The 16,358-nt window shown below is 42.0% G+C and overlaps 1 protein-coding gene across 1 annotated transcript in view; it reads right to left on the reverse strand.

Annotated features, from left to right (window-relative positions):
- The window catches only part of PXDNL (peroxidasin like), a 430,031-nt gene extending 414,711 nt beyond the window's left edge, over positions 1–15,320 (reverse strand). Inside the window, exon 1 of the mRNA XM_063079245.1 lies at positions 15,157–15,320. Coding sequence (XP_062935315.1) covers positions 15,157–15,320 — 164 coding nt within the window. The remainder of the gene's footprint in view (positions 1–15,156) is intronic.
- Positions 15,321–16,358: the final 1,038 nt, after the last annotated feature.

Below are 16,358 nucleotides of genomic sequence, written 5' to 3' on the forward strand. Positions count from 1 at the left end.
AGCACCTAACATTTAAATAGTTCCTGGCACATGGTTAGCACTATTTTTCAGATGAGGACACTGATGCCAAAGGATTGAAGTTACTTGCCAAAGGACACAGGGCTAATAGACTGTGAAAGGAGAATTCAAGAGCAGGAAGTCTGGTTCTGGGGTCTGGGTCCTAACTACTGGACTCTACTACCTCCCAACTAGATCCCTGAGCCTGAAATACATTTTAGGCTAAACTTGCTAAGAGTCTTCCTCACACAGAGAAACACTGATAAATCACACAGTCATATGCTTTCAATGGGATTTATTCTAAGTTTGACTAGGATCATATTAACAACAATGTGGTCCAAATTGGCTAGGACTAGTGGGGCAAGTGCCATCCAAACTACACAGACATGATGTGCAATCATTCAGGATGGCACCCTTTCCAAACAACTGCTCAGAGCTTGCAGGTCATAAAACAAAAAGCCATTCTGTACTGGTGAGAGAAAGCCCAGGGACTGGGGCAACCAATGTAGCTGTGACAACTTCAGCTAGGTGACTTCCTACGGCCCTGGCTGGGTCTCGTTGGTCAAATCTTGGAAGAAGACGAGTACAGATGGGTATACAAGAAGTTTTGCATAACTTATCCACCCCTGCCACGTAGGGCAACTCTAAAAGTGTTCATGTAGATTCCCTTTCGTAGACTTAGTTTTCTGCTTTCTCTATACAGTGCAGGTTAGTGCTAACCTCTTCCGACTTTACCAGATAATGGCAAATAGAAATTCTACAGTGGATATAAAATCCTTCAGTGTTTAATAATCATAAGGGCTATTCTTAGATATCAGATTTCTTTGCATAGGCTCCACTCTCTGACAATTGGATGCTAGATGTCCAAGTGATCAGGATTCAGCAATAGATTGTCAATCTGCTGCTATCACACATAGAAGGGAAAAAAAGATTTCCTTTCTCTTTACAGAATTTCATTTTCTCTTCTTCTGCATTCAGAAAGTTTAAAGAGAGTAATATTAAAAGAAAAAAACATGATCAGAAATAAAACAAGAACAAAAGGGGAAAGTAAATGATTTAGAAAAAGTAGACGGGAAACACTGACTTTGACCTTCTCTCTGAATTAAGAATAGCAATCAGCTACTTGAAATTGTTCCTGAACAAAAATGAGGTGTAAGTAAATAACGATTACTATAACTAATACTGGGAAGTTTAAAAGTATAATAATTGACCGCACTATTTTCTTGGGATGGTGCTGTGAGAGCTGTTAAGAATCCCCACCGGGACTGAGTTAAAATCCCTACTTGGTGGCTGGTTTGAGATAACTTGGAACATTTTAACAAGTAAATTCTCAACAATGCAACAGCTTTTCAACTGTGCTTGTCTTTAAGGTGGCCAAAATATAGAACATGGCAAAATCTACCTCTGTCTAGGTAGATAGGGTAGAGTGAGTCAGAGAGGGAAGGGCTCCAGGTTGAGAGGCATTCTGATCCAGAGATGTAAAACAAACCATTTTACTGTGCACCTACACCTGGTCTAAACCAAGGGCATCAATTAGAGAAACAGAGATCTTCGTAACTTCTCCCCACCCTTGCCCCCAATCCCTCACAGCATTACAGAATTAAACATCACATCAGCATTCAAATACTTCATGTCTACTTGTCAGAATTTTGGGCCTCTAATTCTTTTTCCCCCCTTACATCATTTTCCACAGAGATTTTTGTCTTTGGGATCTATTTTCCTCTAAAGCCTGCAGGCCCATGCCACATGCTCTTTCTATGAGACTGTCATCCACACAGGTGCGGCACTGGGTAAGGGACCACAGTGAAAATCATTTCCATCTAGGCAAACCCCATTAAACACAGAGCAGTTAAACCTCTTCCCAGGAGGGACTCCGTCTGCCTCGTACCATGTGGCATGTCCCCTGATTCAGACAACAAAGGCATTTCATGCAAACTGAGAGTGAGAGGGAGGCCAGGAAGGCTTCCTAGAGGTGAGCTCTGAGCTGACTTCCCCAGCACAAGCAGGCACAGGCCAAGTGTGGGAAGACAGGCATGGACGTATACCAGCAGGAAGAGCTGTATGTTCAAAGCCCTGGGATTCCTGCATCTCTAGACTTTCTGCTGCGCCTGCATAAAACACAATCTGCTTACGTTTTAATTGTATCAGGGGCTGGACTGGTAGGTACTAATAAGCTGATTTGGTCATCTTAGTTAATTGATAAGGGTACAACATTCCTGCAAGATAAAATAAATACCGTTCATAGGAGTCTTAGCAGATCTAACTCAAGGGCAGATGACGGCAAATAGCTGTTGGGCGATCTATCTTTGGGGGACCTCCAGGACCTCTTCAAGCCTTGCATGTAGGCAGCTGCCTCTTCTAATTGCTCTTGAGGCTCACACTCCAGGTGACATGAGTAGATGAATCTTAAGGTCCACCTCCTCACTCAAAAATCATTTGCACAAAATATTACGGATGCCTATCATATTATATCTAACCATTAGCACTCTGCAGCACTAGAGGTTAAATAAGGACTTTTGGTTTTGTTAGTTTAAGAAAAAAATGAAGATAGTAGACTTAGGAATTTTTTTTTAAAGTATCTTTGGTTGGAATCATGTTCAAATTTTGTTTTGCTTTTCGTTTTAAAATCCAAGCATAAAACAGTCTGAATTGCATAGTTTCTTTTGTTGTGTTTTTACTACTCAGATGAAGAATCACTGAAGAGGACCAACAAAGTTACCCACACTAATCAGAAAAAGGAGTAGAACAAGACGGGTTTTAAACATAACTGAGTTTTTCACTGCATAGCCTAGAGTTTGACAATAATACTGTGCTGTGTCATTTGTTGTGGCTACTCTGCGGCCTGAAAGACAGAACACTTAGATGCTTTCACTTTGCATTTGAAAAGGGTCTTGATATTTGAACTTCGGTCAGACATGGTGTATTTTGTGCAACAGCAAGGAGGATTGCAGGATGCATCTCTTCCACGCGCCCTGACAAGGAGCTGACTGAACTTCAGAGCAGAAAGAGACACGCCGATCACATAAAGAACACGCCAGGATGTTTAAGTTATATTGGTACTTTTTTTTTTTTTTTTTGATAAACATTTAAATAACTCAAACCTGAATCACCTTATGTAAATTAACACTTCATGGAATAAATTTACAAAAACACCAGTGGTTGAACATCCGTTGTTATTCTCAGCATGTTTCTCTGTCCCTTGGAGCCAGACATGCTGATGTCAGACTCCTGTGCCTGGGCTGGGACATCTGATGCTGCAGTGAGGGCCTCCAGATGCCTCGGGATCTGCTGCTGCCAGATAAGGAGGTCTGCAGCCTCATCCATCCAGACATCGGCTCTCAGTTACATGCTGATACTCATGTCTCGGCTAGCACCTCTCTGTGGAACTGCGAGGTCCAAGAAAAAACCTATCCACGTCTCTTCTCTCATGTCCTCCGTCTTCCTACGCTACTTTCTTTCCCTTTGCCTACCACACACGAAACACTCCCGTCCTATAAACAAACAAATAAAAACAACAACATTCCTTTAACTCTCTGCATTTCTTCCAACTTCTTGGAAGCGAACTTCACACTCTGCTACCTCAATTTCTGCCAGATCTGACCACCCTCCTTTCTCTTGAAATACAGAGGCTACTCTTCCGGTGCTCCTACTTCTCCGCTGCTGTGTTCCTCTTTGTCTTCTCTCTCTTTTCCCGCAGTCACCGTGTTGCATAGCTGCAGGGGCACCGCGCCCAGCACAGTTGGAGTTGTCAGGTGAATGGCCTACACAACCACAGGTGACAGCCCTGGCTTTTGTTCTCGTTTTTGTTTCCTTGACTGTGGGGCTTTCAGGAATTCTGGCCTATGTAGCCTTCTCTCATACTACAAATGCCCCCTGGGAAACCTCATTTCTTCCCTTTGACTTAATTAATGCACACTCTTACCCCCGATGACTCTCTGAACTGCAACCCTCGCCTCTATCTCCCTCCTAAACTTACCATATTTCTGAGCTCATACCCTCTCCACCAGGATGCCTAGGTAAAACTCAACAAATTCTCTGTTTTTCAAAAATCTCCCCTTTAGTCACTTAGTTTCACTCTCTACATTACCCATGTACTTCACCATCCGTTCTTCCTCCATAAATGCAAAATCTGATTTGGTCCTTCCTGCACCAGCCTTGTGCTATTATTCCACTTTTCACATGCGTGCTAGGTCTCTAGCTGAAACAGGGACTGCAGCTTTGCTACTCTCCCAACAGCTGTTACTGCACGGAGCTTCCCTTCACCTCATGAACAGAATCAACAGTGGGGGCTGAAATGCAGAGTTTAACGTAGGAAACATCATTCTGTTCCACCACCTGCAGGCTGCTGTGGGAAATCGTGAGGCCACCAACACAGATCCTGCCATCAGTGGCGTCCTAAATCAACTCTTCTGTACAATTACTTCTTGAGGGATGACTCCCAAATCTCAAGAGTGGGTCACACCCTAGCCAGTGGTACCATCCCTCCACCCCCTCCACCTGCCCTCTCCTCACAGTGCCTACATCCTCTCTCTTGCTTGGGCCCCATCAGCACTCACCTGGCCTTCCTTCCAGAACGGCCTCTTCCAGCCCCTCTCCACAGGACCATCTGGCCTGAGTGCTGAGGGCAGGGAGGCTGCACGGTGTCGAGCCCCGGAGAGTGGGGTTTGCTGGAGTAGTGTACCCTGACTCAGCGAGGAGGCACGTAAATAGTACATGCAGTCCAGCATTCAGTTCCACTTCTCTCCCCAACTGGTCACCACAGGGTAGGCCTGAATTCTGACACAGTTCAGCTGGGTCCCATCGCACTTCACCTCAACAATGCCAAGTGGGGGGGCAGGGAGGTCCAGGAGCTCAGGCCCGTTCACTAATGTTAAGTGATCGTTCAAGGCCAGCAAGCTATGTCAGTTACAAAAGTTATGAAGAATTCTGTTTCCAAGGTCAAAGTAACCTCTGAGGGTTAAATTAAAAGAAAAAAATTAGCTGCAATGGAAATTGGAAAGAGATAAAGGAATCCTATTTTCTTCTTGAACAAGATGAAATGTTTATAAACCAGACTCATTTTTTCACAACTGGACTCAAGTCATTTTCCCATTCCCTGCCCCCACCTTTTCCCTCGAATTTGTAGTATTTGGAGGGCAAGGCAAACTTCCTACATAAAGAAAATGGCTTTCAGTTTCAAGATGGCGGCGGCTGCGGCGGCTGGCGCGGAGTAGCTGAGGTGGAAAAGGTGGCCACTGGGCCTCAGGCAGCCGGGAAACTTGTGGACCTTCCTCTGGCCATCTCTTAAGGGAGGATCGCTGCTGCTGGCCGGTCGTGGGGGCTCAACGCCACTTTGCCCCCGGCAGGAGAGGCTGCCTCATTTACAGGCAACAGCTTTGAAGTGTGGAGCAGGAAAAGAACTGATTCTTAGCTGCAAAAGTGAGTCTTGAAACAGGGAACACGGCGCCAGGGCTGCTGTGGATGCAGCCAGGATCCCGGAGGCTGGGGCCGCACTGAAGGCGGCCAGCTGCCCTATTCAGGATTCGAGGTTTCAGGCCGGCATTAAAGAAGATTCCTGGGAGCGCCCGAGCAGCGCCGCGACTGAACAGCCCGAGGCGGCAGCGCCGAGAACACGGAAGGCAACAAACCAGAGACAGAGCGAGCGCCCGACCTGGCACAGCACTGTGAGTGATCCCTGGCACAGCTCTGTTCGGGGGGTGAATGCCCACGCGGCTTCCGCCTGCACCACCAAGCCACTCACTGCCCCGGTGCTGCCTCCATTTTCCCAGGTGCGGGCAGCTCTGCCCTGCTCGGCCATCACTGAGCCCATTTGCTTGGCCTGGCGCGGGGCTTTCCGGACCCTGCGGGCCAACCTCCTCTCCCACTCCCTCCGCGGTTCTCTGGCAGGACTGGGGGTGTGGGGCGTCCCGACCAGTGTTGGGAGGGCTAGGAAGTACGGGTGGGCCGACTGTCACTCCACCACACCCTGGACTCCGGCCCCGGTAAACTTCCTGTTACTGGGAGGGAGATACCATCTCTGCGACCACCAGTTTGGAAAAAAGCCTAATGAATTTCTGGTTGGGAATAGTGTGTGGTAGGAGAGTTCCCAGGTCCGCTTGAACCTGCCGGAGAGCAGGCTGCAGGCGGGCACTAGACTCGGTTTATACCGGGGGGATACAAAGGTGAACAAGACCCGAGAAAGATCTACACAGTGCTACAAAGGCACCCAGAGAGACCGGTCGTCTGTGCCTAGCAGAAACCTGGTAGACTTCCTGGGCGAGGCGGTGCTGAGCAGGGTCTTGAAGGCCCAGCTGATAGACGAGGGGTGCAGAAGACACGCCCCAGCCCAGCACAGTGTGCACAGAGGGGGGAGACGTGCGGCCAGGGAGGCGGAGTCTCGACAGAAACCACACACCCGGTGGGGTCGCCACTGCACGATCTAACAGCCTGGGCCAGAGCACACGGAACGGGGAGAAGTCCTGTACAGAAAGTGAAAGCTCAACAGAGATCACACACCCTGTGGTACGTGATCCACCAGCCCAGCAGAGTACAAGCTGACCAGAAAGGTGGATCCCCGGAGAAGCCCAAGACCCGAGGCAACCGCACACACAAGACACTAGAGGCCAACTGAGCAGTCACGGCGGGAGCCATACCAAATTGGCAACCACAGCAACATCCTAGTTAGCCATTAGTCTTAAACCGGTGGACTGTGAAACCCCCTGCAACAATGAATAAACACCAAAAAAAAGACACCAGAAATACAAAAAATCAAGAAAGTACACCACCAAAAGTTAATAAATCTCATACTCTAGATCCTATAGAACAAGAAGCCCTTGAAATAACTGACAAGGAATTTCGAGTGATAATTCTAAGGAAACTGAATGAGATACAAGAAAACTCAGCTAGACATCATGATGAAATGAGGAAAAGTATACAGGATCTGAAAGAGGAAATATACAAGGAAATCAATGTCCTGAAAAAAAATGTAGCAGAACTTGCTGAACTGAAGAAGTTATTCAGCGAAATAAAAAACACAACGGAGAGTTTAACCAGCAGGCTTGTCGAAGTTGAAGAGAGAACCTCTGAACTTGAAGATGGGCTGTTTGAAATAACACAAGCAGACAAAAAGAAAGAAAAAAGAATCAAGGACATGGAAGAAAATCTGAGAGAGATATCAGACAACCTCAAGCGCTCAAATATCCGAGTCATGGGTATTCCAGAAGGGGAGGAAAATGGAGATTCCATTGAAAACATATTCAAAAAAATAGTGGCAGAAAACTTCCCAGGTATAGGAAAAATCACAGATCTTCAGATCCAGGAAGCTCAACGATCTCCAAACGTATTCAACCCAAAAAGGCCTTCTCCAAGACATGTCATAGTCAAATTGGCAAAACTCAGAGACAAAGAGAGAATCTTAAAAGCTGCAAGAGAGAAGCGTCAAATCACCTATAAGGGAGCCCCAATCAGGATAACATCAGACTTTTCATCACAAACCCTAAAAGCTAGAAAGGAATGGGATGATATTTTCAAAATACTAAAAGACAAAGATTGCCAGCCAAGAATACTCTACCCTGCAAGGCTATCCTTCCGAAATGAGGGGCAAATAGTATATTTCTCAGACAAACAAAAACTGCGGGAGTTCACTACCACACGACCACCCTTACAAGAAATCCTCAAGGGAGTACTGGGTTTGGTTCCTGAAAAATAACTACCACTGCCATAAAAACCTAAGAAAAATCTAAACCCGCTAGTACAATAAAAATGGCATTCATGAAGAGAAAACAAGCTAACAAAAACACTATCTACAACCTAAGGAACCAACAAACAAAGAAACCAAACAGTAAATCAGAAAGCAAGGAACAAAAGACACCTAAGACAACCAAACAACCAATAAAATGCTAGGAATAAATCAACACCTTTCAATAACAACTCTTAATGTTAAAGGCTTAAATTCCCCAATTAAAAGACACAGACTGGCTGACTGGATCAAAAAGCAGGACCCAACTATATGCTGCCTACAAGAGACCCACCTCACCCATAAAGATTCACACAGACTAAGAGTGAAAGGATGGAAAAAGATTTACCATGCAAACAGAAAAGAAAAACGAGCTGGAGTAGCTATTCTTATATCTGACAAAATAGACTTTAAACTAAAAACCATAAAAAGAGACAATGAGGGACACTACTTAATGATAAAAGGACTGATCCATCAAGAAGACATAACAATCATAAATATGTACGCACCCAATGTTGGAGCAGCCAGATTTATAAAACAAACTCTATTAGACCTAAAGAAGGAAATAGACACTAATACCATAATAGCAGGGGACCTGAACACTCCACTGTCAATATTAGACAGATCATCTAGGCAAAGAATCAGTAGAGAAACACAAGATCTAAACAAGACTCTAGACCAATTGGAATTGGCAGATATCTACAGAACATTCCACCCAACAACCTCAGAATATTCATTCTTCTCATCAGCACATGGATCATTCTCCAGGATAGATCACATATTAGGTCACAAATCAAGTCTCAGTAAATTCAAAAAAATTGGAATTATCCCATGTATCTTCTCAGACCACAATGGATTAAAACTAGAAATTAATAACAAACAAAACTCTGGAAACTATACAAACACATGGAAATTAAACAGCATTCTACTTAATGACATATGGGTCCAAGAAGAAATCAAGCAGGAAATCAAAAAGTTTATTGAAACTAATGAAAACAATGATACATCATACCAAAACCTGTGGGATACTGCAAAAGCAGTATTGAGGGGAAAATTTATTGCATTAAACGCTCACTTCAGAAGAATAGAAAGATGGCAAGTGAACAACCTAACACTTCACCTTAAAGAACTAGAAAAACAAGAACAATCCAAACCTAAAGTTAGCAGACGGAAACAAATGATTAAGATCAGAGCAGAACTGAATGAAATTGAAAACCAAAAAACAATTCAAAAGATCAACAAATCAAAAAGTTGGTTTTTTGAAAAGATAAATAAAATTGACAAACCATTAGCATGGCTAACAAAAAGAAGAAGAGAGAAGACTCAAATAACAAAAATTAGAAATGAAAAAGGCGATATTACAACTGATTCATCTGAAATACAAGGAATCATTCGAGACTACTATAAACAACTGTACGCCAACAAATTTGAAAATCTGGAGGAAATGGATAAATTTCTGGACACACACAAGCTCCCAAAACTGAACCGTGAAGACGTAGAAAATCTGAACAGACCAATAACAATAAAGGAGATTGAAGCTGTTATCAGAAGGCTCCCAACAAAGAAAAGCCCAGGACCAGATGGATTCACAGCAGAATTTTACCAAACATTCAAAGAGGAATTGACACCGATTCTTTACAAACTATTCCAAAAGATTGAAACGGACGCAAATCTCCCAAACTCATTCTATGAAGCAAACATCATCCTGATACCAAAACCAGGTAAAGATATAACCAAAAAAGAAAACTACAGGCCGATATCCTTGATGAATATAGATGCAAAAATCCTCACTAAAATACTAGCAAACAGAATACAGCAACACATACGAAAAATTATTCATCACGATCAAGTGGGATTCATCCCAGGGATGCAAGGTTGGTTCAACATACGCAAATCAATAAATGTGATACACCATATTAATAAACTCAAACACAAGGACCATATGATCATCTCTATAGATGCTGAAAAAGCATTTGATAAAGTTCAGCACTCATTCATCACAAAGACCCTCTATAAGTTAGGTATAGAGGGAAAGTATCTCAACATAATTAAAGCCATATATGACAAACCCACTGCCAATATCATCCTGAATGGGGAAAAGCTGAAAGCTTTTCCTTTAAGAACAGGCACTAGACAAGGATGCCCACTCTCACCACTCCTATTCAACATAGTGTTGGAAGTACTAGCCAGAGCAATCAGAGAAGAGAAGGAAATAAAGGGCATCCAGATTGGAAAAGATGAAGTCAAACTGTCCCTGTTTGCAGATGACATGATCCTATATATCGAACAGCCTAAAACCTCTACAAAAAAACTGTTGGAATTGATAAATGATTTCAGCACAGTAGCAGGATACAAAATCAACACACAAAAATCAGTAGCATTTCTTTTCTCCAATAGTGAACATGCAGAAGGAGAAATCAAGAAAGCCTGCCCATTTACAATAGCCACCAAAAAAATAAAATACTTAGGAATTGAGTTAACCAAGGAGGTGAAAAATCTCTATAATGAGAACTACAAACCACTGCTGAGAGAAATTAGAGAGGATACAAGAAGATGGAAAGATATTCCATGCTCTTGGATTGGAAGAATCAACATAGTGAAAATGTCCATACTACCCAAAGTGATATACAAATTCAATGCAATCCCCATCAAAATTCCAAAGACATTTTTCTCAGAAATGGAAAAAACTATTCAGACATTTATATGGAACAATAAAAGACCACGAATAGCCAAAGCAATGCTCAGCAAAAAAAATAAAGCTGGAGGCATAACACTACCTGACTTTAAGCTATACTACAAAGCTATAATAACCAAAACAGTATGGTACTGGCATAAAAACAGACACACTGACCAATGGAATAGAATAGAGAATCCAGAAATCAACCCACACACTTACTGCCATCTGATCTTTGACAAAGGCACCAAACCTATTCACTGGGGAAGGGACTGCCTCTTCAGCAAGTGGTGCTGGGATAACTGGATATCGATATGCAGGAGAATGAAACTAGATCCATACCTCTCACCGTATACTAAAATCAACTCAAAATGGATTAAGGATTTAAATATACACCCTGAGACAATAAAACTTCTTAAAGAAAACATAGGGGAAACACTTCAGGAAATAGGACTGGGCACAGACTTCATGAATACGACCCCAAAAGCACGGGCAACCAAAGGAAAAATAAACAAATGGGATTATATCAAACTAAAAAGCTTCTGCACAGCAAAAGAAACAATTAAAAGAGTTAAAAGACAACCAACAGAGTGGGAGAAAATATTTGCAAAATATACATCTGACAAAGGATTAATATCCAGAATATATAAGGAACTCAAACAACTTTACAAGAAGAAAACAAGCAACCCAATTAAAAAATGGGCAAAAGAGCTAAGTAGGCATTTCTCTAAGGAAGATATACAAATGGCCAACAGACATATGAAAAAATGCTCAACATCACTCAGCATCCGGGAAATGCAAATCAAAACCACATTGAGATACCATCTAACCCCAGTTAGGATGGCTAAAATCCAAAAGACTATGAACGATAAATGCTGGCGAGGCTGCGGAGAAAAAGGAACTCTCATACATTGTTGGTGGGACTGCAAAATGGTGCAGCCTCTATGGAAAATGGTATGGAGGTTCCTTAAACAATTGCAAATAGATCTACCATACGACCCAGCCATCCCACTGTTGGGAATATACCCAGAGGAATGGAAATCATCAAGTCGAAGGTATACCTGTTCCCCAATGTTCATCGCAGCACTCTTTACAATAGCCAAGAGTTGGAACCAGCCCAAATGCCCATCATCAGATGAGTGGATACGGAAAATGTGGTACATCTACACAATGGAATACTACTCAGCTATAAAAACGAATGAAATACTGCCATTTGCAGCAACATGGATGGACCTTGAGAGAATTATATTAAGTGAAACAAGTCAGGCACAGAAAGAGAAATACCACATGTTCTCACTTATTGGAGGGAGCTAAAAATTAATATATAAATTCACACACACACATACACACATACACACACAAACCGGGGAGCGGGGAGGAAGAAGATATAACAACCACAATTATTTGAAGTTGATACAACAAACAAACAGAAAGGACATTGTTGGGGGGGAGGGGGGAGGGAGAAGGGAGGGAGGTTTTGGTGATGGGGAGCAATAATCAGCCACAATGTATATCGACAAAATAAAATTTAAAAATAAATAAATAAATAAATAAATAAATAAATAAATAAATAAATACTAATTATAACTGAAAAAAAAAAAAAAGAAAAGAAAATGGCTTTAAAATTAAATGTTTAGAATTTCACACTATATGTACTTTTGTATTTAAGACTTAAGGGTGTTTTAATGGTTGGAGATTTCCCCACAAGTTTACAAATTTTTCTAATGTAATCAGGATGGTTTGATGGGTAGGTTCAATTTGCAGTCGCTGAGCCCATGTGAGTTTCCATCTCCCCACTCCTGGGAATTCTAAGGACATCACATTTCTTAACCAGTAACTAAGATTTGGAAAGTACAACCTAATGACCCTGGGAGAAAATAGAATCAACCAAAGCTATCCAAGTACTGCTGCTTCTGATAATTAAACAGGCTCCTTAAGAAATTATGTTCATTACTAGAAATTTTGTTTGCAAATTCTAATTCTGAAAGATTTGATTTACTAAAATACACAGTGTGAAGAGTGAGATTTTCTAAACGGTGGGAGGCTATTTGGTAAATGATACCAGTTTTGAATACACAGTGATATTTTCATACATGGAATCAAATTAAAACTTAAGAAGACAGTTTTGCATTTTTCTAAACTTAAAACCCTCATCGACCATAATCAATCTTTAAAAATAGTGAAGTTTTCTTATCTATAGTTGAGGAAATTATTTCCTGTATTCAGTTTAAAATTTTAAAACCATATAAAGAGGAAAAAGATCAAGGAAATTATAACAATACTACTAATTAGCATTTATAAGCACTTTGGCCATCTACAGTGCTAAATATGTTATTTACATTGTTATGGTGACAATAAACATATATTTAAGTGTGGTTTAGCAGAGACTGTTGATTTTGCTGTAAGGAAGGAACTCAGCCAGCCCCCATGTGTCTTAGCTTTCAAAGTGTAATTGGCTTTTTCTTTTTCAGAATTGTTAATGAGGTCAGTCATGGTCCATGATATTGCTTACATAAAAAGTAATCCTATGTCAAGGATTCTTAGCTTAAAAGGAGTAGAGGACCAATTTTTATAGGCTTTACATATATTTCTCAGCATTTATACCATTTCTCTAATAGAGGTCACAAACTCAAGGTCCTGGGCTAAAAGCAACCTACAAATATGAGTGGTTGGGATCATATATTTTTGCCTCTCAGTTTTTAAAAACTTAATTAGCTGCAAATATTTAAAAACTAAAGAATTTCATGTTTGACTTTCACATTTTCTTGAAAAATATGGCAAGATCATTAACGATAGGCCCAAATTCCCAGGGCACCAATCAGCTAAGTAGCTGGCTGCCCCACCAGCAGGACGTGCCTCTGCCTCCTTCACTGTCCTGAACGCTGCAAGCTCGCAGCCAGCGGCGAGCCACCGTTCCACCCACACAGTAGACTTTCGTCCACCTCACTTCCCTCAAATAACTTTTCAGCCAGATTCCTGTAGGTATTTAAGCTTGTAACTCTTGTCCTTAATTGTAGACATGGTACTAATAGCTAAAACTTCCATACTGCTTACCAGGGCAGACAATTCCCTAAGCATTTAAAATGCATTAACTCATTTAATCCTCAAAATAACTGATAAGAGGGAACTAATAGCATCCCCACTTTACAGACTAAGAAACTGAGACACCAAGAAGTTGAGAACTCACCCAAGACAACATGTATTTCATATGTGGTGGCACTGGATTTACAGGCAAGCATCAGGTTCAGAGCCTAAGAACCCAACCATTAAGCTTTGTTTTTACACACAGCAGAAGGCTCCTCACAACTACATCAACAATATCCTTTCAATTCTGTTCAGTACCTTCAGAAGTGATTGTCTAATGGGTGCTAATCTCTTCTTTGAAACACTTAGGAAGCAAAATTTAGGTCAAAATTGGACCTCAGGTCACATTTTATTTAACTCCATGACACTTGATTAGACAAGTTGCTCCTTCTCTGAGGCTTTGCTGCTATCTGCCAGAAAACTGCCATTACAACATGACAAATGGATGCTTCTGATTCTGAAGGCATCTCTAGAGCTGTGCTGTCTGCACAGCCATAAGCAATAGTCCTTGGTTTAAGAATCTGACTTTTTAGTTTTTACAGTGAGACTTACTATTTTGTTATTTGCATGCATATAACATGAACAAAATGCTTTACAAAAATGAAAATCTACGGAATATATGTGTCATTTTGTATGCAACTACCACCAGTTTGGTCTTTTCATTACCAAGCTAAATCTTCATTCCATGATTATGACTGAAAAATCTACAGTGATGATCTTAAATATTCAAATCTCAAAATTCCAGGGGTTTTAGGCTATTGCCCTCTGCCCAAGAAGAGACTTGAGCACTTCTGTCTTCCATGAACAAGACATAATCTGCAAAAACTATCATGGAGAAGGAAACCTCCTGAATCTGCATGATCTTCCAGCATTTTTCCTTTTCTTCTCTAGTGGCATAAAGCTTGCAAATGATGATAACAAAAGATTTGCCCTTGTAATTATCTAAATATCATCTGATAGATATTATCTAATCTAAATATCAATTAAATGATACAGGTTTATTACCCCCATATTAAAGACAAGGAGATAGTATTTGAACTCAGACCTGTTTGACTCCTAAATTCTGACTTATTCTACCATCCTATCATGCCTACTAGATGCCAATTAGTCTAAGAAACTTCTCTGCAAGGCTTTTAAGCACTCAAAACTCTACTAGACCATTTGAAGGTCTGTTTTCAGGACAGATAGTGCTTCAAGTGCTGGGGCTGAGGACATCACCCTCCTAGAAGGCACACACAATACAATGCCTAACAATGTGCCAGTGCATAATTGATTGGAACCACACTCAAGTTAAATTAGTTCTTTCTAAATGAAACAGACACATGCTGACCCAATTAAGAGTACTGAAGATCTGGGAGAAGAGAATGAAAAGGATAAATCAAGAACCTATGCAGCAAAATTGTTGAAGGAGGAATGAAGGTGAGAATTCTCAAGGGTAAGTCAAGGAAGATGATGAATAGAGAACTGAACCCAGAACAAGTGTAGTTATGGCAATTCATCATCGCTCACATTTTCTAGTCCAACAGAGCAGAACCATGAAGTCATGTGAAAAGTGAAAAACCTCTTCCAAACATACAAGCAGGGATGGCCTCAAGAATCTCCAGTTGAAAGAACGACACTCAGTCCCAGCAAAGAGAGGCAAGGGAGGATTGCTGAAGGGAATTTGGGGGAATCTGTGTGAACTTACAGTACTGTGGTCTGCGGTGGTACCTGAGGAATGTGGTCCAGCATCAAGTGCATGCAGCGGACGGTGCTCCTAAAGCAAAGGCACCGGCCGGGGCAGGGCAGCACCGGCAGGCACCACCCGGCCAGAAGCAAGCAAGTGGCCCAGCACAGCAGCCTGGGCTCCATGGCTCCATTCACCACTGCACGGGCAAAGCTGCACGAAGGAGAGCAACAGCTGTAGCCGCAGCAGCAGCAGCAGCGCTGGTGGGGTGACCGCTGCTGTGGGACTGAGCCATGCCTGGGAGCAGGGGCTGCAAGCGGCTCCCAGGGAGAAGGCACCCCCTGGCCAATCCAGGAGGAGGGAGATCACATTACACGGCTGAGGGCTCAGGCGGCTCTAGGAGGCACCAGACTCCCAGGGAAGGACTTGTCAGTGCAAAAGCCTCTTTCCAAAACAAACGCACTCTTTAGGCAGCACATTGCAAATATAAACTTTTCCAAAGTTGACTCCACTGCACATTTTACGTAAGCCCCACCCTCTTAGCTCCTAGCTATCCTTTTGAAGCTCAAGTTCATTAATTATTTACTGAATCCATGCAGAATGCTTTTCTTCTGTTTTATCTAGTAACATTACCAAATCCTAACGGGCAGGCAGAATTTCAGTTAGTTGATTTAGGCGCATGTCTTTACTCCAAACTATGGTCTGAAAAAAATAAGTTTCATTTCCTTCTGTACATTCTCCTCCTGAAACCCAATGCACTTCACTCACATAAGATTCGAACTGGCTACTTGTGATTTCTTTCTTTAGTATTTAATGTTTTAAACTGTATGCTTAAAACCTTGAGCTCATACACCTCCTTGCAGAGGACACAACTGATGGACAAACACGCAGCTACGTGAACTGGAGCATGGTGCCGTCCACCTCAGCAGGCCGCCTGGAGACTCCTGCCCTGCTCAGCAGTGAGAAGTGGCCCCGCTTCACTGAAGTGAGCCGCCCTCTGCAGGCACACCAGTGAGAACTGCAGACTTAGATAAATATGCCCTTCACTTAAACACTTACTTTTTGGTCATTTTGTATTAAAAGATAATACCAAAAATCCTTTTTTAAAGTTTTCAAACAAATCTCTTTAAAAAATAGATAATAAAAAAAATAGATAATAGAATAATAAAATTGAAACTTGGATGGTCAATCCCAGATGAGCAAACTGGGAGACAAATCTAGTG

Source organism: Cynocephalus volans, chromosome 15 (assembly GCF_027409185.1).
Source record: "Cynocephalus volans isolate mCynVol1 chromosome 15, mCynVol1.pri, whole genome shotgun sequence".
NCBI classification, from domain to species: domain Eukaryota; kingdom Metazoa; phylum Chordata; class Mammalia; order Dermoptera; family Cynocephalidae; genus Cynocephalus; species Cynocephalus volans.